General features: G+C 34.9%; 1 protein-coding gene across 50 annotated transcripts in view; it reads left to right on the forward strand.

Moving 5' to 3' along the window:
* Positions 1–26,902, forward strand: part of RIMS2 (regulating synaptic membrane exocytosis 2) — a 456,016-nt gene that overhangs the window by 245,363 nt on the left and 183,751 nt on the right. For 40 of the 50 annotated variants that reach the window (XM_038164024.1, XM_038164200.1, XM_038164035.1 and 37 more), the window contains 8 exons: positions 209–308; positions 1,038–1,161; positions 5,886–5,932; positions 7,081–7,193; positions 12,833–12,880; positions 20,279–20,409; positions 23,096–23,267; positions 23,834–23,987. In XM_038164024.1, the coding sequence (XP_038019952.1) occupies positions 209–308; positions 1,038–1,161; positions 5,886–5,932; positions 7,081–7,193; positions 12,833–12,880; positions 20,279–20,409; positions 23,096–23,267; positions 23,834–23,987 (889 nt within the window). The remainder of the gene's footprint in view (positions 1–208; positions 309–1,037; positions 1,162–5,885; positions 5,933–7,080; positions 7,194–12,832; positions 12,881–20,278; positions 20,410–23,095; positions 23,268–23,833; positions 23,988–26,902) is intronic. The other 10 variants (XM_038164450.1, XM_038164243.1, XM_038164115.1 and 7 more) reach the window with 1 other exon arrangement.

The following is a 26,902-nucleotide window of genomic DNA, read 5'->3' on the forward strand; positions in this document are numbered from 1 at the left end:
CATTGTTTTTCAGTTGTACAAATTGCCAGAATAGCTACAAAAATAACCTGTCATAGCCAAACTTCCATGGTGTTTTTTTCAAGTGTATCTGTGTTACCTGGACTACATAAAACCCAAGGAAAAAGCTGAATTCTTCTTTCTATTGCCAGAACATTTGAATAATTTAAAGTAATTTTCATGCTGTGAAAATACTTCCTATTTGAAACAGGTAGTAGGAGGAAAGATGACGGAATCAGGTCGGCTCTGCGCATTTATCACCAAAGTTAAAAAAGGAAGCTTAGCTGATACAGTGGGGCATCTTAGACCAGGTATGTATCTACCTCTATACTGCTGAGTTTCTTTTCTGAAAGTGATAACAAGTGAGCAAGTTTAATTACATGTGAAGTTATATTGAATGGATGTGATGAAATAATGCAGAAGTCAACCTGACACTCTTACTAGATGGTTGCTTTTGTGAAATATATATTATCATGTTGTTCACAAAGTATTTTAACATTTTTGCTCCTTTTTATACTCAAAGTAATATTCTGTTGGTGTCCTCCCAGTCATTTTGAGGTGTATGTTTTGTTTAGAGCAAATCAAGCTATGACAAAGGTATGAGCAGAACCACCTTCCCTAGGATGCTGCTTCTGTTCCAACACGCAAACCATAGATTGCTACACTGGAGCATGTTCAAGAAATATTAACTATTAACATAAGAACTATCTGAACCAAGTTGATGAGATATGATGTTTTAGTTATCAATTTTCTAAAGAGCATGTTGGGATTTCTGTAAGGCACAGCTGCCAAAACAAGTAAGAGCAGCATCTAACTCAGTAGGAGTCCTACTGATTGTATTATTGTTTCACAGAACTTTACATGTTTGAAGCTGAGCTGCAGAAAACCTTTAATACTCAGGTTTTTCCTGCATGAAGGCCTCCAAACTTGTTCTATAACACAGGTTTCACAATCCAATAAACTGACAGTAGAATGGCTTAAATAGTAGTTGTAACTGGTGTTCACAGCAAACTTCCTAAGCAGGGTGTTATTACTTGCAGGTGATGAAGTATTAGAATGGAATGGAAGGATACTACAAGGAGCCACCTTTGAGGAGGTGTATAATATAATTTTAGAATCCAAACCCGAGCCGCAAGTAGAGCTTGTAGTTTCAAGACCAATAGGGTAAGTAATTTCATGTATTTTTAAATTAAATATGATAAAATTGTTCACTTTTAGGATCGAGTATATCAAACATTCATTAAAATTGTAAACAGAAAAATCTCATGCAAAATTCTGTAAACCAAAATTGTAGCTAGAATGATAGATCATGCCAGTGAGTAAAAAGAGCTGGTGTGAAATCCTGTGTTCTCAGAGTCTCGGGCATCATCTGCTATTATGGTTAAAAATAGGTTCCCTTCTCTGGCTTTTCAGTTGGTGAGCCAGCCTATATTGGCTCTAAAACTGTGGTTATACTTATTGTTGTAATTCTTGACTGTTGATTTTTATTTCTTCATTCCCATTTTTTATAATACATGCATAAATTTATAAGATGATATTTAGTCTATGAACTGATGATAAACTCCAGTTATTGAGAGTCTGCAATGTAGAATTTTGTGTGAAATATAGTATGCTAATGAAAAAAATCAATATGCTTTGGAAAGTCTCAAATCCACATTCACATCACCTTCATCTATGGAACTATTAAGTTATTGCTTGTTATGCAATACAGAACACATCTTAATGAATAGTTAGAATTGTATGGGACTTTTTCTTCAGTGCTGTACATTGCCCATTTTTATTAACCTTCAAACCTACCTCTCAATGTCTAAACTTAATTTTTTCTTGCATAGCAGTAGTTGCTTTGTTGTATTGGACTGTACTTCCTCCTCTTCAACTGTTCTTCTTCCAAGTCCCTACACCCTAAAGGCATATGCATCACGTTTTTAATTCTCCATTGGAACGTGAGCCTACCTGGTCACATCAGAGTTGTGAAGAGGGGAATGATTATCACTCATTTTGAAGATATTTACAGTAATTAAGAATTTTCTTTTTTTCTCTCAGAATTTTTTGTGATATACAGGACACAACTGGACAGGGTGATAGGTAATATCATCTAGATTCCCTTTTCCATTTTAGCTTGGAACAGATGATCTTTCAAAATCACTTCTAGCCTGGACTGTTTTAGGATTCTATAATTGTATTTTAATAAATATATGTATCCCTTTATTTTGTATAAGATGCACATTAACTTAATGGAAGGAAACATTAGTAAAAATTAAGAAGTACTGAAAAAATCTAGAACTATATAATCTGAGAACAGCATTCCAGTGAGGACAACTGTTATGGTTTCAGCTATAATAGGAACTTATTTTGTTTGACACATCAGTAACTTAAGGTGTAGGAACTTAATTTGGCATGACAATTTTAAACAAACTTGATAATAACAAAAAAACCAGCTTTATCTTGCCAGTGAGATGAGTGGTTATGTCCTGCATACATATGGAATTGCAGCCCCTTTAGGGTAATGTCTGTATCATCTGTCACATCTTTGCACAACTTGGGAGGTGTGGGTATAATAGTAATGCTAAGGGACAGACTACATCACTTGTCTCAGAAAAGGAGATCTCAAATTTACTTCATACACAAATCTTTCATAGTATCTCTCAAATAGAAGTTTATAGCATCAGTTTCAAGGAACAACTCACATCTTGAAAAAACTCATTTTTAAAAATCTTTCTGCACTCGTTTCATTGTGTAAAATCTCCTGTATTATTTCTTGTGCTTTTGTATTTGCTGTCTCTTGTTCAGCTTCCTTAGCATCATGCCCTCCATTATGTTGCTGTCACTTGAGCAACTCATCTATAATTCCTTAAACCAAGAGGTGTGGGCTCTCAAGATGCCTTTTTCTGTATAACCACTTCTCTCATAGTGTGAAGATCTGAGGTAGATCAGTGATGAAAGAGTTGTTCAGTGTATTTGATTCCCAGTGTCAGTTTGCAGTAGATGCAAAAGAGTCTCAGTGATGAATACTTCCTACAAATGGGTAGGTTTTAGATTTTGGTTAGATGTGTGTAACTCTTTGGAGTTTGATATTAACAGCATAATGTCTGAAATGTTTTTCATGATGTTAGAGCTGGTGAACTAGAAAGACTATTACTTTTCTTCAGTTTAGAAGATTTCTATAATAATCAAATAATCAAATGCACAACAAAAATTAATAGGTTGTGGTTGTCCAAGGAACCATAACTTCATAGGATTGTGTTCTGCTCTGGGAAATAAAGTTTCAGTGTATCTACCATGTTGAAAAGTTCTTATTTCATAGGTATCAGAAGTGATATTTATTTTATTTGGATTGTAGATGCCCAGTTGAAGGGTTTTGCTTTTGCATTGAGATAAATCCTATTATTTATAAGGAGAATTTCTTTATGGTTTCATGGCAACACATTAAATAGCGCAAGAAATCTTCAGTTACCAGCAATTAACTTAGCTGAGAACCTGCTCACATCCCAATATTCTGAGAACAAAGCCAAATTCCAGTAAACACAGTTATTAGTTTTTCATCTTTATTATGGCCTGAGTGCTATGAAAACTGAAGATGACAAGCTAAGCTGACAAGGCAGATAAAACTGAAAGCCATTCTGAAAAAATCCCAACAAAACAAAACATGCCAGTTTGTCATGCAATTTATCACTTTTTTTTTAATCTTAAAATAAAAATTGATGACCGAATTGTATAAGGCTGTCCCTTATACACAGGAACTTACCTGTTTTCTGCCTTTTAATTGTCAGAAACAGATAATTTAAAATGCATTTCATGGTTTTTTCAGTTTTGGATTTGGAAGAAATAATGCACTCTGTTTTAATAATTACTCTATACAACCTGTTTGCAGTGGAACATAGCTTACTTTGCAGAGTCTTTATGAAACTAATTTTACTTCTCCTCCATGTGTTTATCTCTATGAGAGCTCCTTGTAAGAAAAACCATTCACACAACCATGAAATATGGAGATCTGTGTGCTTTAGGAGTGTAAATGATAGTGTTCAAGGCTCTCAAGTTTTTTTTTCAGCAATCTATGGAAAACTCCTATTCATTCTGTTCAGAATGGTTTATGTATTATGTATATCTATCTTTTTTTTCAAGGTTTTCTTTTCAGACTCAAGAAGGTTTTTTTATATTTATGAGTTAAGCTCAAGAGTGTAGTTCTGAGTCAATTACTGGGCAAGTATTGGATCCTGTTATAAATTCACCTTATACACAATCTTAAATATTTGCTTCTTCAGCAGTGCTTGTGAGATTCTCACAAGTTTTAGGTACTAACAACAGAGATTTTTTTCTTGTCTGTAGTGGGCACGTAGAGCAGTTTCATGCCTTCTGGTTGATTTCAATTATTGGATACTGTGCATCAACTCACTTGGAAAGATTCCTCAGTCTACTTAGTAAAGCTGTCTTTCTAGTGAGTCTTGAAAAATATTTGGAAAAGATATACTAAAGGTATTCTGGAAAAGCTTTTCTAAAGAAAATAGATAAGTTATTTATGTATCATACTGACTCTTTCATTGTATGAAACAGTAGATATCACTGGAACATTTTCATTTCCCCTTCCCTTTCATTTCCCTTTGTGGTGGGTTGACCTTGACTGAGCACCAAAGACTTGCTCTCTGCATTTCCCTTCTCAGCAGGACTTGGGGAGGAAGTAAGATGAAAAAGTTTATGGGCCACTCAGCAGTTACCATTGTGGGCAAAACAAACCTGAGGAAGATTAGTTTGTTAGGAATTAATAAAATAAAAGGATAGTGAGAAACAGAACCAAAACTGAAGCTCCCTTACCCCTACCTCTCTTCTTCCCAGGCTCAAATTCACTCATTTTGCCCTGTTTCTTCTGCCTCCTTCTCCACCAAGCAGTCCATGGCATGGGGAAAGGGAGTTGCAGTCAGTCCTCCTCCTCCACCTTCTTCCCTGACCTTGGTGTCTGCTACGACACTTCTCTCATGGTGTTTTTTCCTCATTGTTTTCTCTCCCAGCTGCTCCACAGCTGTTTTGTCCTTTATTAAATATGTTATCACAGAGGCACCCAAGGAGCCAGCTGGGCCCAGCACGGCGCAGCCCCAGCCTCTCCTCACCACGGCCACCCCTCAGGACTGGCTGTGGCCATGGAGAAACCAACTGCACTGAAACACACAACAGGATTGGAAATATTTGTTTTGCTGTGACTCAGAACTGAAGCTCTTCATCTTGCTTGGTTTTGCTCAAATAGCTCTGAAATTGTTTATTAGCATATTGATAGTTTTTATTAGCATGCAGTAGTGTTTGCCCCCCAGAGGAATAATATATTCCTTTGCTTGGGGGGATGTGATTGAGTGCTTTAAAATGACATGGCTCTGCACACAATTTAATACAGGTGCTGCAACATGTCTTGTATATGAAAGAGTGCAATTTTGCCAAATGAACTTATATATTTTATTTGGTTAAGGAAAAGGTAAGATTGATTAAATTTCTGGTTCAAGGCCTGTAAAGAATGTACTGTGATAGCCAAGATTGGCAGCCAAGTATGTTTTGGTGAGGGTCCAGTAAATTTAATTAATGTATAATGTCATCATAAAAGCTACTATTCACAGTTTTAGTCTACCATTAACTCTGAGATTGTTCTTTTATTTACTGAATTATTTTATTTGTGACTGTGCAGCCTGTCTCCTGCATCCACCAAATCTTTTCTGTAGGATTTAAGTTGACACTGAAATTATTTATACTGGATAACAGATGATCATCCCATTAGCTGAAGACAGTCAGCAGATCATACACCATTCCTGAGGCATTCCATGGTGGATTGGGAAGTGTTATAGTGTAACTGAAATTTAAATGTGCTTGTTAGATGAAGGATCAGCCTGTCTTAATTTTCCTGATTTCAGGGACATTCCCAGAATACCTGACAGCACACACGCACAGCTGGAGTCCAGTAAGTTTCAATTGTGGGGTAGGAAAATCTTCTCTCTATTTTATGTAAGCACAAATAGAATGAAAAATGTCCTCTACAGTCAGTATAGGTCTTGTCTTTTTTGTCTATATTTGTCTCAATATGTCATCTTACTGTATTATCTATCTACCTTTGTTTAATAATAAGCTATCCAAACTCAGAACATTGTGATTTAAGTTCGACATTGGTTATAAGCTTAGATGAGTTTTGATTGAAGAAAGTATAATTCTAACTAATATATAAGAACATTAATAGCAATTTTTAATTTCCTGTTTTCTTGCTTTGCATTTCAATTGCATCCTATAAACTAAAAAAGGCAAAGAAATGTTCTTTGTTTACAGCCTGAGTGATAGCTACTTTGAACTCAGCATACCCTTACTTTATTAGAGCCACTCAGTGCTACTTAAATTGACTAAGCCCATATTTCATGTAGGGAAGAATAACTTGTTCTTTGGCTTGGATCTGATAAGATGGATTTCAGCCTGGAGTTATTTTTTGTCATTGTTTTAGAATGCTATTATAACAGAAGCCATGAATAAATGAAATGGCATAAGCTTGATTATAATAATATGAAAAAGTCCTTCAGTGACTTTTTACTCATTGCCCAATTCTTAAAATTAATTTTATGTTTTGTGAGATGTGGATTGTCTTTTGTAGTTATAAAAATATTTCACTTTTCCTCTATGTTTTGTATGTCAAAACTTGTCCTCTCACCATTTTCTGACCTTGTAGATTTGAAACAAAATGCACAAAAAACATAGTGTACATCTTGATATTTTTGTAAAACTCTAATTAAAAATTAGTTGATTGTATGAGATAATAAGTCAGAAGACTGAATTCATTTGACCACAGTAAAGTGTTTATTTTTGGTCCTTCAACTTACTGACATAATTACAGTCAGAAATATCTGAATAATCTATATTCCGTTCTATAAATAAAAGCTCCTGATTGCATCTGATCACCAAAAGATTGAGTATCATCGTTTGATAATTTTAAATAGATTTTAAAAAGTGATATTTATCACAAATTTACTTCATGTTTGGTTTTATTTCTACAATTTCTGTTTAAAGAATGTTGAAATATATGGATAACTTCTACTATGTATAAAATATTTTTGTTTATAATTACAGGTTCTAGTTCATTTGAATCTCAAAAAATGGACCGACCTTCTATTTCAGTGACTTCTCCTATGAGTCCTGGCATGTTAAGGGATGTTCCACAGTTCTTGTCTGGACAACTTTCAGTATGTAAACATTTCATTGATATTAATGTTGTACTTTTTGCAGCATATACAATTCTTACTGTAGCACTAGCTATCTTTAACAGAAATTTCTTGTTAGACTAGCTACATTTTTTGTTTAATGCTATACATCTCAGTCTAGGCAGGAACAGAATTTCATAATCATATTCCATTTTATTAGCTTTTGGAAATTTGATATATACATGTATATGTATCTGGTGAGCTAGACTGGTAGAGTCTATTTTCAGAAAAGTCTTATCTTGGCCTCCAGTTATATTTGTGCCATTGAGAGTAAACATTTTTTCAACTGTCACACTTGTGTGTAGAGTTGGTAGATTTTATTACCTGTGTGCCTGGATGTTGCGACTATTTATTTCTTATGCACTAACTTTCATATATAATTTCCCCAGATATCCCTCTGATATTTTACTCATGTTGTATTCTTTGTACTGATGTTACTCAGTTTTGTTTTTCACTCTTACTGAGAAGAAAGTTCATTATGTGAATATTTTCTTTTAAAGGGTACTTTTTTTTGCAATAAACTGAAAAGTTGGGTTTTGTGCATCTTTCCATGTTATTTAAAATTCCAAAGTGTGATTTTTCAAAAGTGCTCAGTTGAGACCCGACATATTGAAAGGGAAAGGCAAATGGAAGGGAAGCAGTGCAAAACAGGTGTTAAAGAAGTTTGGAAATGTCACATTCATGTTACTTCCAAGTTGTATATGTTGAGTGTACCATAAAAATATGCATAAAATCCAAGCAGACTGTTTCTAGGTCTCACAGAAATGGTTTATGGTATGGATAGAGGAGACAGAGAATATTTTTGTCTCTTCAGTGGCCATGTTGGCTCCATCTTGCAGTGCATGAGACATTATTTGTTTGCTCATCAGAAAAACCATTTACAATACATAATTTTCTGTAGTTGTTGTACTTAACTACTTTGAAAGATTCAATCCTTTGGATAAATGGCAAACTAAAAATCTTGACTGCAGATTGCAGAGTGCTTTGCAAAAGTACAATGACATGGGAACATGAAATGTCAAAATAAACAGACCAAAGTTTCTAAAAATCCTCTTACTTTTACAAGACAGTAAAAATTGTTGATAGGGGAGACAGGGAAGAAAGAAATTCCTTTTTTCTAAACTTCATAAAAGATTAGGCTGTCAAAAAGTTGTGTTGCCTAGCTCCCAGCAGGAAACTCAAGAGCCAGAGTTAGCTGCTCAGATGACCAGCACACACACACGATGGAATAATTGTCCAAAGAGAAATCACATAGAGCTGACTTTCTCACTTTCTCAGTTTCAGATCAAAATCATCATGAGTTTAAGATTAGGATTTTTTAGTAAAGTCAGTAAGTCTTTTGATTTAGTGGTTTCGTAGGATACTGAAGTTTAAGGTATATAATCATAGTATTGAGAAATTTTGAGGTATATTCTAATTTTTTGAGAATAACAGAAATCCAAAGGTTTTATTTCTCAGAATGGCATATAAAAGTCAGTGTTTAACTCAAGAAGGCATAATTCCTATCTTTATTTATTTTTTGAATGTTTCAGTATATAAGTGCCTATTCTAAAATGTTTTTTCCATCTAGGGAAACACAATAATATTACGAGACATTAGAAAATATGTCCTTGTTTTATTGGTACTTCCTTATCTACTGTTTGCAATTACTTTCAATACTCCCTACTTCATATTGTATCTGTTTCCCTCAGAGAGCAGCTGATATCTATCTGAGAATGCAAAGCTCCAGCTGGGTGAAACTGAAGTCAGAAATACTCTGTAACTCTCTAAAGTTGCAATTTAGACATCTAAAATTAGTAGACAGTTGGAAAGTTTGGATGCTTGTCTTGTCTGCCCAGCTAATGAAACATTGGAAATAGCTGTATTTCACATTAATCATGTTCAGGGCACAACCCAGCTCCTGCTGCTGTTGGGTCAGGACTTTGGGAGAGAAGTACTAAACTTTTTGCTTTGCTAGCAAAGGTGGCTGTCATAGTACCAGAAGATGCTCTGGATAGGTGGCAACATAGTATCTAAGTGGGAAAATTGCAATGTATAGGCTAATGTGCATTTTTAGAAATAGAGGACTTTATGAGAATTGAAGTATTCTACAGGAAGAGTGTTTTCAAAACAATCAATGTGGTTTCTTTTTGGTCTGATGCTTTAAAATAGTTTTGAAAAATTAAAAATGTTGTGGCATCTGATTTGGGTGTTCATGTTCTTGAAAGTAGTGTGATGAATAGTTTTTCCTTCACTTTTTAATATTTGGGTTTATCTATTTTTTATCTATTCTACAATTTTTAGAAGTTTTGAAACTTTAGAAGAGTTAGCAAAAAAATCCTGTTTGTAAAGCTGGAGATGTTTTGAAAAATTAAAATGGACTATGAGATTTTCTAATTTTGGACCTTTAACAAAGGTTAAGTAGTAAGGTAAAACTGAATTTTAAAGTTACAAAAAATATTTTATTTTGAACGCTTCAAAATGGATGTGCTTCAGTATTTTGGCTTTCCATGTCTTAATCATCTCTTTTCTAACAGAACAGTTGATGGATCATACATTCATTCAAAATAGTTGAGTAAGGTAGAAATGAAAGGAAATACTAAATTCTGAATATAATTGTGAATGTGCTCTTTATGGGAAGTGCCTAGACAGAACAACTACAGAACCCTGGCAACAAATGAGCTGTAAATTAGTAAATGAGGATGCTGTTCTTCATGGAAGTGGTGGGTCAATGATGGTGGCTGAATTCAAGCAGGTGTGATGGATCTGAGGAAACAGATGAAAGGCAACATTTTGGAATTGTTTTCTGTATTTTCTGTGCCTTTGAACAGTAGCATGTATCCTGAGGGGTTGCTTTTATTGCAACTGTGGTTACTGGCATAGGCAGTGAAACACAAGAGTTGTAGGCAGAAATGGAGATACAACAGTTTGGATGAAAGTCTGAAGTATTTGAATGAATACTTGAGTATAGGCTCAGATAGTGCTCTAGATCCTTAAAGCATATTTATATATAAGTAGGAATTTGGAATCTATTTGTTTATGCTCATAGTTTAGTTTTGGCTGGTTTAGCTGCAGCAATGCCACTGTAACATTCAGGGATGTCTTCCTCTGTCTGTTTAGTCTTCCATGTTTTCCTCTGCATTGGCATTGGTCTGTGTAAGTGTTTTCCTTGTGGAGGTTACAGTGTCAGTCTAGAGCTGACTAATAGGATTGACCACAAAGTAAACCCTCACACATAGGCAGGAAATCCTCCTTACATTAATAATAATTCTGCCCAAGTACATATTTAATTGAACAAATTATGTGCAACTACAGTAAAGTATTGTGTGTTATAACTTGCTGATATAATTTATCCATATTATCTGTGTTTTATTTTATAGCACTTTTTATTCATGTTGTTTTTCAGGGGAGTATCTGACTGTTATTGCAATTATAGTTTTTCCTATTATTTGCTTTGTCTCATTCCTGTTTCTGCATTTTTTCACTGAGTTGTTTTTCCTTTAATATAATCTTGAAAAAGTCAAAAGTATTCTTTGTATGTTGGTGCTCTTAGCTTAACTACTGAATTTTATCAACATTTTCAATACTGTATGAAAAGTATAACTTGGAATTATTTTCCAACAGTTAGTTTTAGGGAATAAGAACATAACTATAAGATCATGTGAATGGATACAAGTACAAAATCACAGTATTAAATTTCTGTACTGGTGGAAGTTCTAGCAGAAAAGGGGTGTCATTTATAAAATTAATGTATTTCCCTGTACACTTGAACCACAGAACCACTTCAATAGATTTTTTTCCATACATATTCAGTTTATAAAGCAATAAAAATAAATTTATAGTAATTATAGTTGTAACAAATGCAACATAATTGAAAGCCTTTATGGTACATTATGAAGGGCCTATATGTCAGCCCACTGAGGGGATGAGATCAAGTACAACACATGCTATCCCTCCCCTTTCATGTGTTCTTTTTCCTTTTCTTCCTTCCCTTTATACCTCTATAAAATTAAATTGCTGTTGCTCTAACATCAAAACCTGGAAAGTTCCAGGTACTATTCACAATGCAATGTGTTGATTTTCTTCCATTTCCAAGGCAGAACATGGCAGGTGAGGAGCCTTGGTGCATGATGGGAGAGATTCTGTTCCTCTTAGGATTGCAGTATCCTGTGATAATTAATTTTTTGTCCTTGTAAAATGGAGCTGAAGTGAGCTGAAGATCTACTTTTATTGTGACTAGGTCACATTCTGACACCCTTAACACTGGGCTCTGCAGTCCTGCCTGTGCAGAGTGGCAGGTAGAGTGCAGCTGCTGCACCTTGCAGAACGCAGGGAGCACATCAGATGAAACCTGTGATCCAGGCTGCCAAATTTTCTTACGTGTCCTTTTTCTTTGATATAAGAACAGATCACTTCACACATTTTATAGAACAGTTTTCTTGATCATCTGTGCATGCCAAATAAGCAAGGAGGGTGGCAGAAGCATCATTACAGTGCCTATTTCCATGCTTTGAGTACATTTCTAATGGAAGTGAATACTGAGTAGTAGCTTCTTTCTATCATTTTGAATTAGATCAATAATCTCAGGAAAACTGAGCAGAGGTAAAGGAGATTCCAACCTGTCAGATGGCTGTGATTATTGTGACCTACTCCATGCTCCTGTTCTCCCACTCACTCTCCTCTGAGGTATCAACACATGCTCCTTTTCCTGTCCATGGCCCATACTCTGTACCAATTCTGTGCCACTCCATTAGCTGTTGCCCTAAGCTGAAGGTGGGGAGTGGCTGCTTGGGATTTGCTGCTAGTCCAGGAACTTGTGTTGCCTGTACTCAATGTAGTCTCGATGTAGCCGCTGGAGGCCACAAGGTTGTATGTGGTCTGAACTGTTACAGCAAAAATTTATGTTATAAATGCATCTATATATGCAGTTTGCTAAATTTCCTAGATCCCATTTCATGCAAGGATTTTGTGTGTATACCATATGTCATTTCTGTCATGATTGCTAGAGAATTGAAATACATAGCTTGTACCTTCCCCCATGTAAAGTTAATATCAGAGAGCATTAACTTTCTTTTAATTATTTTTTAAATATTTAGGAGGACTTTTTGTAGACATGACTCTTAAACATGACTCTTTGCAAAAAAGAGAAAAGCTTTTATTTTACTCACTTTCCTAAGTAACCAAAGCTGTCAGTATGTGAATTGTACTTGTTTCTCTCTGAATATGCGTGTACAATCTCCCTGAAAGAGGTGATCAACCTTATGTTTCCAACCCCACTTTTAAATCACACTTTGCTTACCTGTTGTTTCTGTTACATGTTATTTCTAAATCTATTGTAAATGTTGTCTATAGACTTGCAAAGAGAAATCCTTGCTCGTGAGGAATCAGTGGCAAAATTCCTGCTGACTTCCCTACGGCAAGAATTTCCACCAAAGGGTTTTGATATGATTTGGTAACAGATTTGCAGATTTAATTTATGCATTGCATTAAAATACTTTTTGTTAGATAAATATGTTGTTGGTGTAAAGCTGTGTTTAAAGTAATAGTTATGTGTCTTTGTTTTTACTTTTGGTCTTTTAGTTTCCAGCGTGTTGTCGTTTTTGGTTTTGTTTTATTGCTTTTTCTTTAATTTTGCTTACCAGAGCCAAAGCCTTAGTAGAAGAACAACGCCTTTTGTTCCTAGGGTTCAGGTAAAGACTTCGTCTGCCTGACAGAAACTAAAGTTGTGGGGTTTTCTTTTGTTTGTTATGGAAAATGCATAGTAGGAAAACGTTACATTATAGTCCGTTTTCCCATATTTTGAGTGTGTTGCTTTAAATCATATTAACAACTTTCATGTCATGTTGTGAGCAGCTTGTAAAATTTTGCATGGGGGTTAAAATATTAAATTAAAATTTAAAGAGACATCTAGTTTTTCTAGTTGCTCAATATAAAACTTATACAGGTTTCAATAGTGATGATGACTATGCATCCCACATATAAAATTTGTGTATTGTTTAGGCAATAAATAATTTTGTGCTTGAGTTTATTATATAAAGATGAATGTCTCTTTAAATCATTCATTATCATTCCTTAACACATATTGTTTTGCATTTTCCACATAATAGTAGCGCCTTGAGTAGAAGACAGGCAAAAAATTTGTACCTTGTTTAAATAAACAAATTTCTTGTTTATGGAACTTGGTTCTTGCATTTTTAAGTACATCAATATAGCCAGAACTTTACTTGAATAAAAAATGAATTCTCTCGTTGTCCTACTGAATTTATTTAGCTTTGATATTCTGTTTAGGTACAAGTTGTTTGCCTTTTTTTATTAGGAAGCTTCTAAGGTACTATAGATTTATGCAAAAATAGGTTTTACTAATATTTTACAATGCTTCTCTTGCTTTGCTGCATGTTTTTCATTTTTTTTTTACCAAAATATTATCTGATTTTCTTACAAAATATCTTTATGGTGATGTTAATCTTTTTTTGTGGCAGCGTTATAAATGTTTTTCTTTGATTAATTGACCAAAATGTAAAGGATGATCTATGTGATCAGAAAGAGATGACTGAATTTCACTATGAAATGGAAAAGAGATAATATATATATTTATAAAGGAATTCTAAATAAGACTGTAATTAAAACATCAAATATGACTTATATTTGATAAAGTACACTTTTTTTACAATGCAGTATTCTCGAAAGTATTCCTTACAACTGCTTAAATATAAATTCAAAATTAAGAACTTCTAAAGAAAAAACAGATTTTAAAATAATGCTTTGATTGTATGATTTAAAGCTAATATATTATGTGCTATTAACATAAACTGGCTTTGTATGAACAATTTTAAAACATCCTTTAGCATGATTAAGAAAGTTGGGTTCTGCTCATGATAATGAAATCAGAGAGGTACAATTACATGTTGTTAAGTAATTCATAGAGGTAAATATTATATATGACATAAGTAGTCTTTTAATATTTATTTTCTTTTTATATATGTACTAAATATGACAGTTGATTGTTCAATTTAAAAAGGAAATCTCTGCCTGAAACCTGCATGTTTCATGAAATACTGTAATGTAGAAATAACATGTAGTATTTCCTTATTTTAATTCCATTATACAAAATAAAGACATAAAAGTTGTCTGTTCTACTTAGACTAATATCCTCTCATGAAACAAAAAATACTTTGCTCAAATGATTATGGTAGCTGAGAAAAGAAAAGAAGTGTCATGTTTGCTAAAAAATATCTAACAAGAGGTGAAAATCTTTAAGGCTTACTTGCTCACCCTTTGGATGCATTCTTTTTTATATTGTAGATAAGAATTGTCTTTAGCCCCAGTTTTTTCTACACAATCAGTGTCTGTGGAATCCTTGTGGACCTGTCTAACAGGTTTTTTTTGCAGAGCCTAGTAACAGTCCATGCTAAACATAAGGGTTTTGAGAAGAGTTCCTGAAGAACTCAAAATTACGACCTTGGCAAAATCTTTACAACTACTCTGAAGCAAAAAGTCATCCATCTGCCCACGTTTAGTGGTGATAGTAGATAGAATAAAAAGATTAATGTTAGATATCGTTACCATGCAAGCTGCTGAAAGAGAGGAATTCTTCAGTGGTCTTCAAACAAGGGTACTAGGATCAGTCCAGCAGCAGTGCAGAACTCTGGTTACTTTTTTGGCATGACAAATTCACTAAATCAGAGCTCTGAGCAGCTGTTTACGGTTGTCAGGAAGTATACATTTCATTGTGGGCTGAGGCATAGCTGTGTCTGTAGAACTCCTTACAAGAATCTCCAACCATTCTGTTTATACTTATTTGTTTCATCACTCTCAACAGGAAATGTGTATCTTTATTCTTGCTTGCATCCTCTTTATGTGTTAGTCTGAAACTGATCCTTTCTGGCAAAAGCTCCTCTTCCACTCTTCCCTCCATGACATTCCACTCATCTTCTAGCTCACTGGATGATTTCATAGAATCATCATTATTTCATTGGGAAGAAAAACACTCAGTTTCTTTCCTATCAAATGCCCCCTGAGCTTTTACTAATTTTACAATTTTTGTAAAAGTGCATCTTTATTTCCTGAACTTTTAGATTCAGTTTGGCATACCAGTAATTTTCAACCTTGCAGAGTGATGCTTTATGAATCTTTGTAGGGAAAAATCTGTTCTTAAAATTGTGTTTTCTATGCAGTATCTCTTGTTTACTTGGCAAAGCATTCTTTTGAGCCAGAGTTGCCTCTGGGTTTTTTTCTAACTTCAAAAATTTCAGCCATCCTTTTGGCTTTAATACAGAGCATCAATATATTGGATCACATATAAAAATATGTAAAAGGTAAAATTACTAAAAATGAGATTTAAAACAAAACATAGATGACTATGTTTCTTCTATAATAACACTTCTATACTTTCCTGTAATACTAGTAATACTTCTATAATTTCCTGAACTTTATATCCTACAAGCTTTTCCATTTGATAGCCTTTTCTTGTAGTTGTTCAAGCATATTAGACAGCAGCTGAAGCAGAAAGCAACAGTAGTTTGATTTAGCAACCCTCAGTGCTCAGGATTTTTTAGAGGTGTGTTTGACAACATTCAAAACTGACCTCAGCTATGCCAAAGACATCACCACCTCAGGGCAGTTTCAGCATCTACATAAGCTTAAGTCCAATAAAAAGATTACTGCAAGTATTTTTAAAAATAAACAGAGAATTTTTTTTTTCAAACAACAGATCCCACTGGTATATCTTTGGTTTCAGAATAATGTGAGAAAGAAAAGTAGTATATAATTTTAAAATAATAATAAACATAATGAACATCTATGTAGGTTACATGAAAAATTATAATGAGCAACAGAAGGAAAAAAGAAAAGCCTGGCCAGCTGTCTCTAAAAGCCAGTGATGTTTGAGTAGGTTGTGGTGGTAAAAATCAGCTGTAGGGCAGATGGTCTCTCCCAGTGGCACAAGTTTTATCTCTTTTCATGAGATTCGTGAAGTAACCCTTATATAACAAAGACATAACTGTAGCACAGGATTTAAAACATCAAATATTCTCTGTTTCCAAATCTAAATTAAGACTGAAGATATGTTTTGCCTGTATGCCCTGTGTATAAAACTACATTAGAATTGCATAGTTGAGCAAACAGTCAGACATTCATGAGACAGGAGTATAGGAAGTGCAACAATAATATTATTTAGAATTTCTTAACTTATTCCCTTATGAAAGGGAATAAGAGTAGGAGTTCTTATATATGATTACTTCTTTTCAAAACTCTGACATCATCAGTCAATGCTCTAAAATTTTAGTGATGATCAGATCTAATAGAAAAAGATGAAATCTGGTAAGCTGAATTTATATCCCTAATTTATATCACTTATACTAACTTCAAATACATTTGAGGTGCCTTGAGGAAGAGCTTTCACTTGTACAGTTGAAGGAAAGATCTAAGTACTTCAATACCTTCAGTGGGTGATTAACCCACATAAAAGACACCTAAGCCCATTAAATCTCTTTGAATCTAAGGCTTCTCCAGAGGGTGAGTTGATTCTCCAGGGGAGGCGCCTTCTACTGAGGATACAGAGGACCAGTATTACCCATTATTCCATGATTCTGTGAACCGGGAATGCTAACTAGATATACTAGATACCTGCATCCTCACTTCTCAGAATGCAACACCAGCAGTCAGCTTTTATATACTGTTTGTGTAGGAAGCTTATTCCAGAAACAGGACATAAGCTGTTTAAATACTGATTACACTGAAGAGGTTAAACCTGTGTATCAAAATAGTGTCTTTATCATCAAGCTTTTCCACATCCCATTCTTCTCTGGAGTACAAAGTCTCATCTGAAGCTGAGATACATTTTGGCTGGGAGTCGGAGTGTGTGGTGTTATCAAAGCATGGTTCAGTTTAGCATAGCAGGCTCCAGACCTGATACCCTACATGAGTATTGCTCTTGTATTAGACCACTACTGGTGAAAAACCAGGAAGAATGAAACTGGGGTCAAACCGACATCTCTGTTCCCTTGAATCCTCTGAGTGCACAAGAGCTCCTGTTTGCTGCACTCTGTGGCAGTTATTCCTACCTGGCAGCCTGTCTGCAGCAGATGCACCCCTCTGTGAATAACAGACCATCTCAGTGCATCTCAGTATCAGGATGCACTGAATTTAGGTGCCTGTTTGCCTGAATGTAGGTCACAGCAGAAGCTTAATAAAGCATTAGGTGCATGTCTGGCTGCTGAAGGAGCCCAGGGAAGGAAAGTATATGAGCATGTGTGCAGTTAATTGGTCTCCAGGACTTCAGTGCAAAGTGGGAAAGTATTCAGGTTGCACCACTTTCTAAGTGAATCTTAGGTGCCTACATCCTAGGTAATCTAGACAGACAAAATCCCATTCAAGAAGGTTTTGTTCTGGTATTAGTCTGCACATTAGCATCAGCCAACATGATATTTCATATAGCATATTGTATGTGTTGCTAGTTTAGCTTTCCCTTTCCTTCATTTCGATCAGGATTGCTTTGTTGAAGTTTCTTAGATGGTCTATACTTATAAAAGTGTCTGTGTGTGTGTGTGTGTGTGTCTGTGTGTGTGTGTGTGAAAAATCTTCCTAGATTTTTGTTCATCCCAGTCTCTCTTTCAACATATTTTGTGCCAGTTAGCATGGCTAGTTTTTTCATCACCTCATAGCATTTCTCTCATTCTGTTAATCTCTGGTTGCTTACATTAGTGGTTCCATTCTTCCCATGTTTCACCAAGAAGTATCCTATCTTACTTTCACTGTAATTATACAGCAGCTTTTTATTTGTCCCTTCTTTCTTCTTCTAATCCCATAAAAATGCAATCCCATTCTCCCCTCTATGGGCTTCTTTGACCATTCTCTCACAGTTTCTTACCTTCTTTTCCTTGATCCCAGTCAAACGACTGCTTGGGTTACAAGTACCTGTGCTGTGTATTGGAGTGCTGGCAGTGTGAATACAGGAGAGAGAGAGCTTGCTTGTCTTAATTCTGACTCCTAGCTTTTCCTCTAATGAGGCAAATTAAAGAGCATTACAGGGAAAATGTGCCCATTAAGTTCAAGTTTTTTCTATTTTTTATTTCAAAACATCAAGGGAAAAGTAGAAGGTACAAGCCAATGCAAATTTTGAGTTTTTGTTCCAAACTGCAGTTGTTAAAGCATCTCAATGAAATGGTGTCAGATGATTTTAGTTTCTGCTTAAGTAATTCTCTAAATATTTTGACTGAAGTTTTCATGTAAAAATTTGGTCTGAAACAAATATAGTATCTTGCATATGAACACATAATTCTGCTTGTATTTTTGGTGCCTATATCTAGATGATTTCACATTCATCAGTCGCAGTTTGTGATAGTATCTGTATCACAAATATATTTCATTCTCCTGAAGCAGGCACAATTTTCCACAAAAAGCAAATGAAGAAGATTGTTTTCAGTGCTATTCCCCTTGAGATGTGGGACTAGCCAAGTCTGTCTTTTGTTTCAGAATTCCCAAGGAAACCTGCGGGTGGATGCACTTAGTGTCAAAGAACATTTAAGTTGACTTGCACTTCAGAGGTCATTAAAGGTGTACTGTTGGTACAAAGCTTTCTGCTTTTGATCTGTAGCTGGATGGAAATAGCTAGAAGTTCAGATAATTCTCAGTGTGGAAAAAATACTGTCAAAGCCCCTGGTTTGCAAGAATGTAGGAACAACATCTAAAATTCACCCTAAATGAGTAACCACAGGGCCCTTTAACTAGGGGCCTTTAGTATCAGAAACCTTTGAAGTCTGTAGCAGGGCCAATGACAGGATAACGGAGGACAAATATCCCATTTTTATTATCCATTCAAGTGGTTAGTGGCTACAGGAATGGCAAGATCTGAAGCAGCGAAGGAAGAAGTACACTGCCACCAATAATTGAGTTGGAGTGTCTTAGAGTAATCTCACTTAGTGAAGTATTAGGAATGGCAGAGAGCTAAATCAGCTTCTTCTTTATGGGTTAAAAGTCTTGAGAATTACATCAAGACCTTTCTTTAGGAGACTGAAATGTTGAAGATGAGGAGCTATGATAGCAGAAGAAAACCCTGTCTCTGAAATTAAGTGAGATGGTTTCCACAGAAAGTGCACCTTCCCCTCTTTATGTCTACCTTAGCTAGGGTATATTCATGCCTAAAGGTGTACAGCCTGGTTAGGTGTGCAGCAGGGCATTATCCTCTCTGATTCCCTTAAGTTCAGGCAGGGTCACTGTTTTCTTTAAACATCCTAGTTTGTCTTGTCTCAGGCAAAGTCCTCATGAAGAGGGCCTCCTCAGTAAGCTGCAGCTAGTGACACTGCTGCAGTGCCATGTAGTGGCTCCCTGGCCATTTGGAAGGCTTTGTTTTGCCCTAACTGCACCATTTCCCCCTTCTGCAGTGACTGCTCTGAAGTAATTATATCCCTTTCTTGGCTGAAGTACTTGCAGTCACAGAATTCAAACTGAAATAGCTAAACAGCAGCTCATAATGACTGTAGTGAAAAAGGATAGCAAATCAAGCCTTAGACTGGTTAATAACAATTTCTACAAATGAATAACAGTGGTTTTTACCTTGTTACTGAGTTGGACTATGAAGAGGGGTTGGATTAGTGAGCCTTCCTCTCAGTATTTACGGAGGATTTATATGATTTCAGAATAAGTGTATTTATGTTGAAAATTATTAAGCGATATGAAATATTTACGGGTTTATCCCATAGTCTCTTTAGCACAACAGCAGATGAAAAATTATTAATTCATTGTGCATAAACTCCTCAGAGATGTACATCTATGAATACCATACATTAGTAATGCAAGTAATACAATACAAGGGAGAATAATCCTAACCAGAGCACCATGTGAAAAACAATTACTGTGAAGTGAGGTACTTATAGTAGAGGGTTTTAAAAAAAGAGTAACTCCTGGTATATACTAAAGCTATTACAATATTAACTTATTTTTATTCTTTGTTATAAATGAAAAGTAGAATATAATATTTTCTGTTTAAGTAACCAATAGAAATAGAACTTCATGAGCAAAATTATTTTTAAGAATTAATATAAAAATTAATTGTAGACATGAGTTCACTAATTAATATTTTCTTCCTACAGATAAAACTGTGGTATGACAAGGTTGGTCATCAGTTAATAGTGACCATACTGGGAGCAAAGGATCTTCCTTCAAGGGAAGATGGGAGGCCAAGGAATCCTTATGTTAAAATTTACTTTCTTCCAGACAGAAGGTAGGGTGAATGCAAAGACAAGGAATATTTGAATATTTGAATGTCTAATACTTAGGTGACATGCACAGCAGAGTTTATCAGCCATACGTACATGGAAAAAGGCTTACAGTGTTGAGCTCTTGTGTTGAACGTGGTATGTAACAGCAAAGTGTCTTTGAACACTAAGTACAAACTTGCTTTCCCTGGTTATGTTATAAAATACTGACTAGAAAAGGAAAATCCCCATGTCTTTGCATGGGGATCTGTTATTTGCAAAGAATGTTATTAGTGTATTATAATGCCTTTATTTGCTATGCCAGTTATTCTTCTCTAGAGCAAAGAAGATGCTACACGGTTGGGTTCACAAATTTCTGGACTGATGAGTCCAGCAGTTTGGTTTGCCCCACCTTTTTGCAATAAAGCAGTAACAGGTTTGGCATCTGAAACCCACAGATACTTGTTCACAGTATAAGTGAGTTAAGGACTCAGCTGAGAGTTCCCACTTGCGCTTTGAAAACTTCCCCTAGAGCACAGGACTCTTGTTAATCTGGATGGTATCATATATGCACTTAGGAAAAATTAAACTGTGGTAGGACCCCCTATTCCTGAACAGCTCCTTCACTTCTTAGTCCATGATTTTCTGTGTTTCAATTTAGGTGTTGGGAAGAACAGCAGAAGTGATAGTGTGTTTTCCAGTTTATTTTTTAAATTGATGTTTCCTCAGATTGTGTCAGCAGGGGAACGTTTACCTTTATTTTATAATGTACCAACCAAATAATTCAAAGCTCTAATGTCACTCAGAATAATAGATCAGTGGATTGCTGAATCTGTTGAACAGAATGTAACTTGTATTTTTACTTCCTTTGCTTTTTCAAATAGCTAAACTGGGAAGATACTAGCTATCTCCATTACCATTTGACTTCAGCAGGAATTAAAGCTATTTAGTATTTTGGAAGACTTTTCCAAGTGGCTTTTACACTTTTATTGTATACAAGCAAATTTTCTGTGACTACCTAATGTGCTGTGTCATTGATGATTAAAAGGTTTTGGATAGATTTTTCTCAGGCTCACCAGTATTTGAACAGTTGGTTTAGATCCCTAGTTTATTCAAACTGGTGTAGTGTGTTTGTAGCTGCTGAAGCTGTGCTAAACTGAGAATCAGGTCTGCTTCAATTATCTTACCTGCTTTTTCAATTGTAATGAGTAATTAATAGGCTAGCAAAAGTATGTTCACAATGTTTTACAATGTAAATTGTGATAACTAAAAATATATTGACATTACATTTTATTAATCTATAATTTTTTCCCATTTATGAGAAGTATTCAGAACTTTTCTTTAGTTGTTTTATGTGTTTATGATCAGCAATTTGTCTTACAGAATTGTGGGTTTTTTTTCTGATGTGGAAATTAATTTTTCTTTCCTTAGATTTAAAAGCTAAGTAAGCAACAGTAAATTTCTTGTGTAGTAGAAAGAAATATGCTGGAGGTAAAATACACTTAAGTAAGTCAAGCATTTAATTAGATGAAGATGCTGAATTGTGTTTGAATTAAGGAATTTAATTGAAAAATGTTGTACAATGTAACTTATTTCAGTTCACAAGGGTAAACAAACCTTTAGTATGCCAAAAATAATTTATGGTTTTTTTAACAGTGTGTCTAGAAATATTATTACTTAGGTAATTTTTTTGATCCAGCTTCCAATAACAGTTCAGAAATACAATGACTTTATTACAATTGCCAGTATTAACGAATGGACTGCATCTGCATTGCCTATTAAAAAATCCCTAGCATGGCAGCTGCATTATGCAGCAATCAGCAGGTTTAAAATAAGCATTGTTGTGAGGACTCTTGTCAGTATTCTCAGTAGGAGCAGTGTGGGTGTTTTCCAGCAAAAATTGTTTCAATCAGAAAATATTAATTCTTTCAAGCAGAAATATTCTGCAAAAACATTGCTTTCAACAACACCCTGGAGCCAGAGCCAAGGCTGCCAGTGTAGCCTTGCCTGGAGACCTCACCTCACAGTGGAGGTCCACCTTCAGCCTGGATGACTCACTGGAGTGACCAAAGGATTTGGGAAGCTGTTTTGAGAGCGCTGTTTGTTCCTGTGCTGCTGGAAAAGAGCATGTAACTCATTTCTGGGGCTTCTGGTTTCCCAGGTGGATAAGGAGCCCTCAGCCAGGAAAATCCTGCACTGCCCTGACCATTCCTTCATGTGGGCCAGCTGCTCCTTCCTGCTCTGCAGTTGGAGGGAGCCTCTGTAGGACTGGAACTTGAGTGAACCAGCTGGCTCATTTTTTTGAAATGCAGATGATTGCTGTGCCCAATGTTGTCTGTAGAGGTGTTCTACGGTCAGGCTGTGCCTTGTGGAAATCCCATTTATGGAAGTGCATTTTACTTTATAAAATGCTGTTTCCGAAATGAAAGAGAATACATCCAAAATCATATTGAAACGTTTGTGGGTTTTGGGAAGCATCTTAAAATTGGAATCATAAACTTGAAATCACCTAACTTCAGTTTTTAATATGAATTATGAATTATCTGCAATATATGCACTGACCATTATAATAAAGGAAAATTTGTGATGTAGATTATAGTACCCATGATCCTAGAAACTGAACTGCTGATTTAAATTTCCTATTTTACATTATGTACTTAATGCAGTTTAATGGTGTTTTGAACATATTTAATATTTAACTGTTTTTTTCAGTGATAAAAATAAAAGAAGAACAAAAACAGTAAAGAAAACATTGGAACCTAAGTGGAATCAGACATTTATTTATTCTCCAGTTCATCGGAGAGAGTTTAGAGAACGAATGTTAGAAATCACACTTTGGGACCAAGCACGAGTTCGAGAGGAAGAAAGTGAATTTTTAGGAGAGGTATACAAGTATTGGTAGTTGCTATAGAAATACAGTTGCTCTCTCATACTCATGTATAGATACTTATTTTCGAAAAAATTACTAACTACTATTACTAGCTAATTACTAACTATGCAAAGCAAAGTTGGTTTTATTGTTATATTTTTTCTTAGTAGTAAATGAACATTGATCTCACACATATCATATAATCCTGATATGAGATTCTTTCTGTGGTTTTTCTGTTTCAGTAACAGCATGAATGTGGTTTCTCAATTTCTAATTGTTCATTAAAATCCATATTATCCGTAGTCAAATTTTACTAAAACTTTGGAACGTTGCTCATTTACTTATCTGAAAGATGTAAAGGCTCTCATAAGTTAATAAGGGTTTTGTTAACAGTTTTTTGGGTATATTTAGTATTCTAAAAGGCACAGAAGATTCTTTCATATTAAAGCAGGGTTTTTATATAACTGCAGACAAAGTCCTTAGCAGTAAGAGAATAATAGAATAAATTTTATGAGTGTATCTATTTTAAAATATTCTGTCACACAATGCTTTCCTACTTTTAACCATGTTTTCTTTTTTAGATTCTTATTGAGTTAGAGACAGCATTACTAGATGATGAGCCCCACTGGTACAAACTTCAAACACATGATGTCTCTTCATTGCCACTTCCCCATCCCTCACCATATTTGCCACGCAGACAGCTCCATGGCGAGAGTCCCACACGGAGGTTACAAAGTAGGTTATTAGTTTTTCACACTGTGTACAGTTCATTTGAATTAATGCATAATAAAATCTATTAAATTATTGCAAATGGAAAACTGACAGAATTTTTATGTTAATTTGTAGCTGTTATGAATCAGATCATTGTGGTTACTGATGAGAGTGACATGCTACAAATGGTATCAACCACTGTGCATTACACCATTTTTTTCTTATAACTCAGTTCAGCTCCTCAGCTTGAGTAAATTATCTTAGTTTTTTGCAATGTGCTCTTTTTTTCATGAAGCTCTTTCTTCTGTATTATGTTCATAATTTCATTGTTTAAGCAAAAATAGATTTGCAGGACCTCTCTCTTTCTTCCTCTAGCTCATATTTCTTAAAGTAACCTGTATATAGCATCATATGTAGATAAATTAATACCATGGTCTGTTGCCTTGCTTTGATATTATTTTATGTGCTAAGATCCACAAATGGAATTTCTTTAAAAATTCTGCTTTGTAGAGTTTGTTATACTTGGTCCATAGTAGTTATCAGTAGATTTTTTGAAACTAGCGAATATAAAATATGGTAATAAAAATATATACATATGAAAAAGACAGTAAAGGGGAAAAATCTGCTTCTTCAATACTTCATGGTTTCTCCAGTTTAACTGTTCAATACTGCCAGTGATTTAAAGCTCTTCTTCACTGAATAAACTTTATAAATACCAGCTGGCAGTTATTTTAAAAAACCCAACAAACCAAATGAACCAACCAAATTAATAAAACTCCCAAAGCCCAAAAGATGCACCACCACCACAAAAACCCAACAAAACAAAACCAAAACCCCAAAACAAACAGCAAACCCCCTAACAACACAGCAACAGCCCAAATGCAATTTTTAAGATTTACTTGGAGTTTCTTTGAGTCATTGTATGTGAGTGTGTGTGCATGTTTCGCACAAACTCACAGAAACTTATGGGTGTAGTCATGAAAACAAGCTTGGCTATTTCATATGTGCTATGTAGAGTTTTTATTACATAACCCGTTGTATGCAAGTATTTCAAGCAGTTGATCTGTTCTGCTTCTGTGCACTTGATGGAGAGAAGGATTAAAATGCTCCATATCATAATATTCTGAGATAGACACACTGTCAGAGACTTACACTGCACAGCCTTGAAGATGTAAGATTATCCTTGTCCCCAAAAGGATGAAAGAAGTGATAGTTAAAAGGGAAGGAGTTCTAGTGCAATTCAATCCTCTTCAGTCTTCTCATAAGCCGTGACTGTTACTTAACTAGTTTTTAAATTATACTTTTTATACTCTATGCCATTTTTAAACACATTTTGAGAAGTTTCCATCTACAACTATTTTTACAGACCAGTTGGAGTCTTTCATGTGAAGTTAGTAAAATTCTGGTTTTCTGGAGATATTCAGTCCTGCAAACAAACGCTGTTTGTCTATCAGAATTTGTCTGTGCAATAAATAAGTGCCATTAAGAATGAATTTATGATTTTTTAAAACAAATTTTAGTGATGTTTGAGTGAAGATCTGTTGGATGATATTGACTCAAAATTTGAAAGACATTCAGGTTTTTTTTTAAATAGTAATCTTACTATGTACTAATAAATAATAAAAAATAACTGATAAATACTAATACTCATATAGGTACTCAACTGAACAATTGTACATGCTTGCCTGTAAATATAGAGGAAAGGACTTAGCAAATCTTCTGTTTTGGTGAAATACTAAGATTTGGTATAGAAATTCTGCTTTTCAATGAAGACGGTTTAGCCCGACTGTTCCCAGAGCACTAGTTTTTCAGCCTCTGGTTCTAAAACTTCAATCAAATAAGCAATTTCAGATGTTCACTATTATTGCTGGAGAATTCAGATGTTCCTACACTAAATTATCCTATTTCCTTTTGTACAGAGATAGGGACCCAATAAAGAAGGATTTTCCCTAGTGGCCTAGGAATATATTCATGTCTTGAATCCTTGTGTATCATAAATAATTTTCGGTTTAAGCAGATAGTTTTAAATGTACAGAACAAAGTATCCTGGAATTAAAATCCTTGCTTTCTGGGGTCTGAAAAAGTATGCAATTGGAAATTTAGCATCTGATCAGAGCTCAGCTATGGCAGCAGAATCCATTTAGCAGTGGGAAAATTTTTCTTTTATTGCTGTCACACTTCTGAAATGAAAATAAAAGTACTTCTTGGTATCCAAAGAAGGTCGTGCAATATCCTGCTGAAAGGTCCAGTATTCAACTGAGCAAGGCTGTAAACAATGCAGTGAGAGTTGGCCAGGCCTGAGACAGGCATTGCACCAGATGGGCTCCAAAAATGCTCTTCCCAATCTAAATGTCATCACCAGGGACTGGGGAAGGGCAGACAGCACCTCTTTCGACTGTTTGCCTTCACTAAGTAAAATATTTATACTATATTAATAACACATAGAAGTCTAGGATTTTTTACCTTTTTATGAGCTGTCAAAAGAGTATGAAGTCAATATATTAGTTTCTTGTGTCTGAAGATGTTCTTGTATCTCTCAAAAACATTCTTGTATATGATGAAACAGAAGATGTTATCCAGCAGCGCATTATGACAATGCGAAGGAAATCTCTAGAACAAGGCATGTCTAGCATGTTTGTCAATGCTTTTCAAAGCACTTCTAAGAACATGTACTGGGCTCTTATTAAGCAGGCTGATTTCAGTTTTTTGGGGGTGCAAAATCTGAGCAGTTCAGTCCTCCTACCTTTTGTTCTTTTCTGCATTGCCTCTATGTATAGAATTAGTGATGAAAGAATTTATTGAATACCCCCAAAAATTGTTAGTGTGAGAAATGACAGGAGAGATATTTTGAATTACAAGGTTGTTTTTTTGTTTGTATAAATACACATTACACATCTAAGCTTTTTTATCTTTATGATTGCTGAGTAGGGATAAATATA

Source organism: Motacilla alba, chromosome 2 (genome assembly GCF_015832195.1).
Source record: "Motacilla alba alba isolate MOTALB_02 chromosome 2, Motacilla_alba_V1.0_pri, whole genome shotgun sequence".
NCBI lineage: Eukaryota > Metazoa > Chordata > Aves > Passeriformes > Motacillidae > Motacilla > Motacilla alba.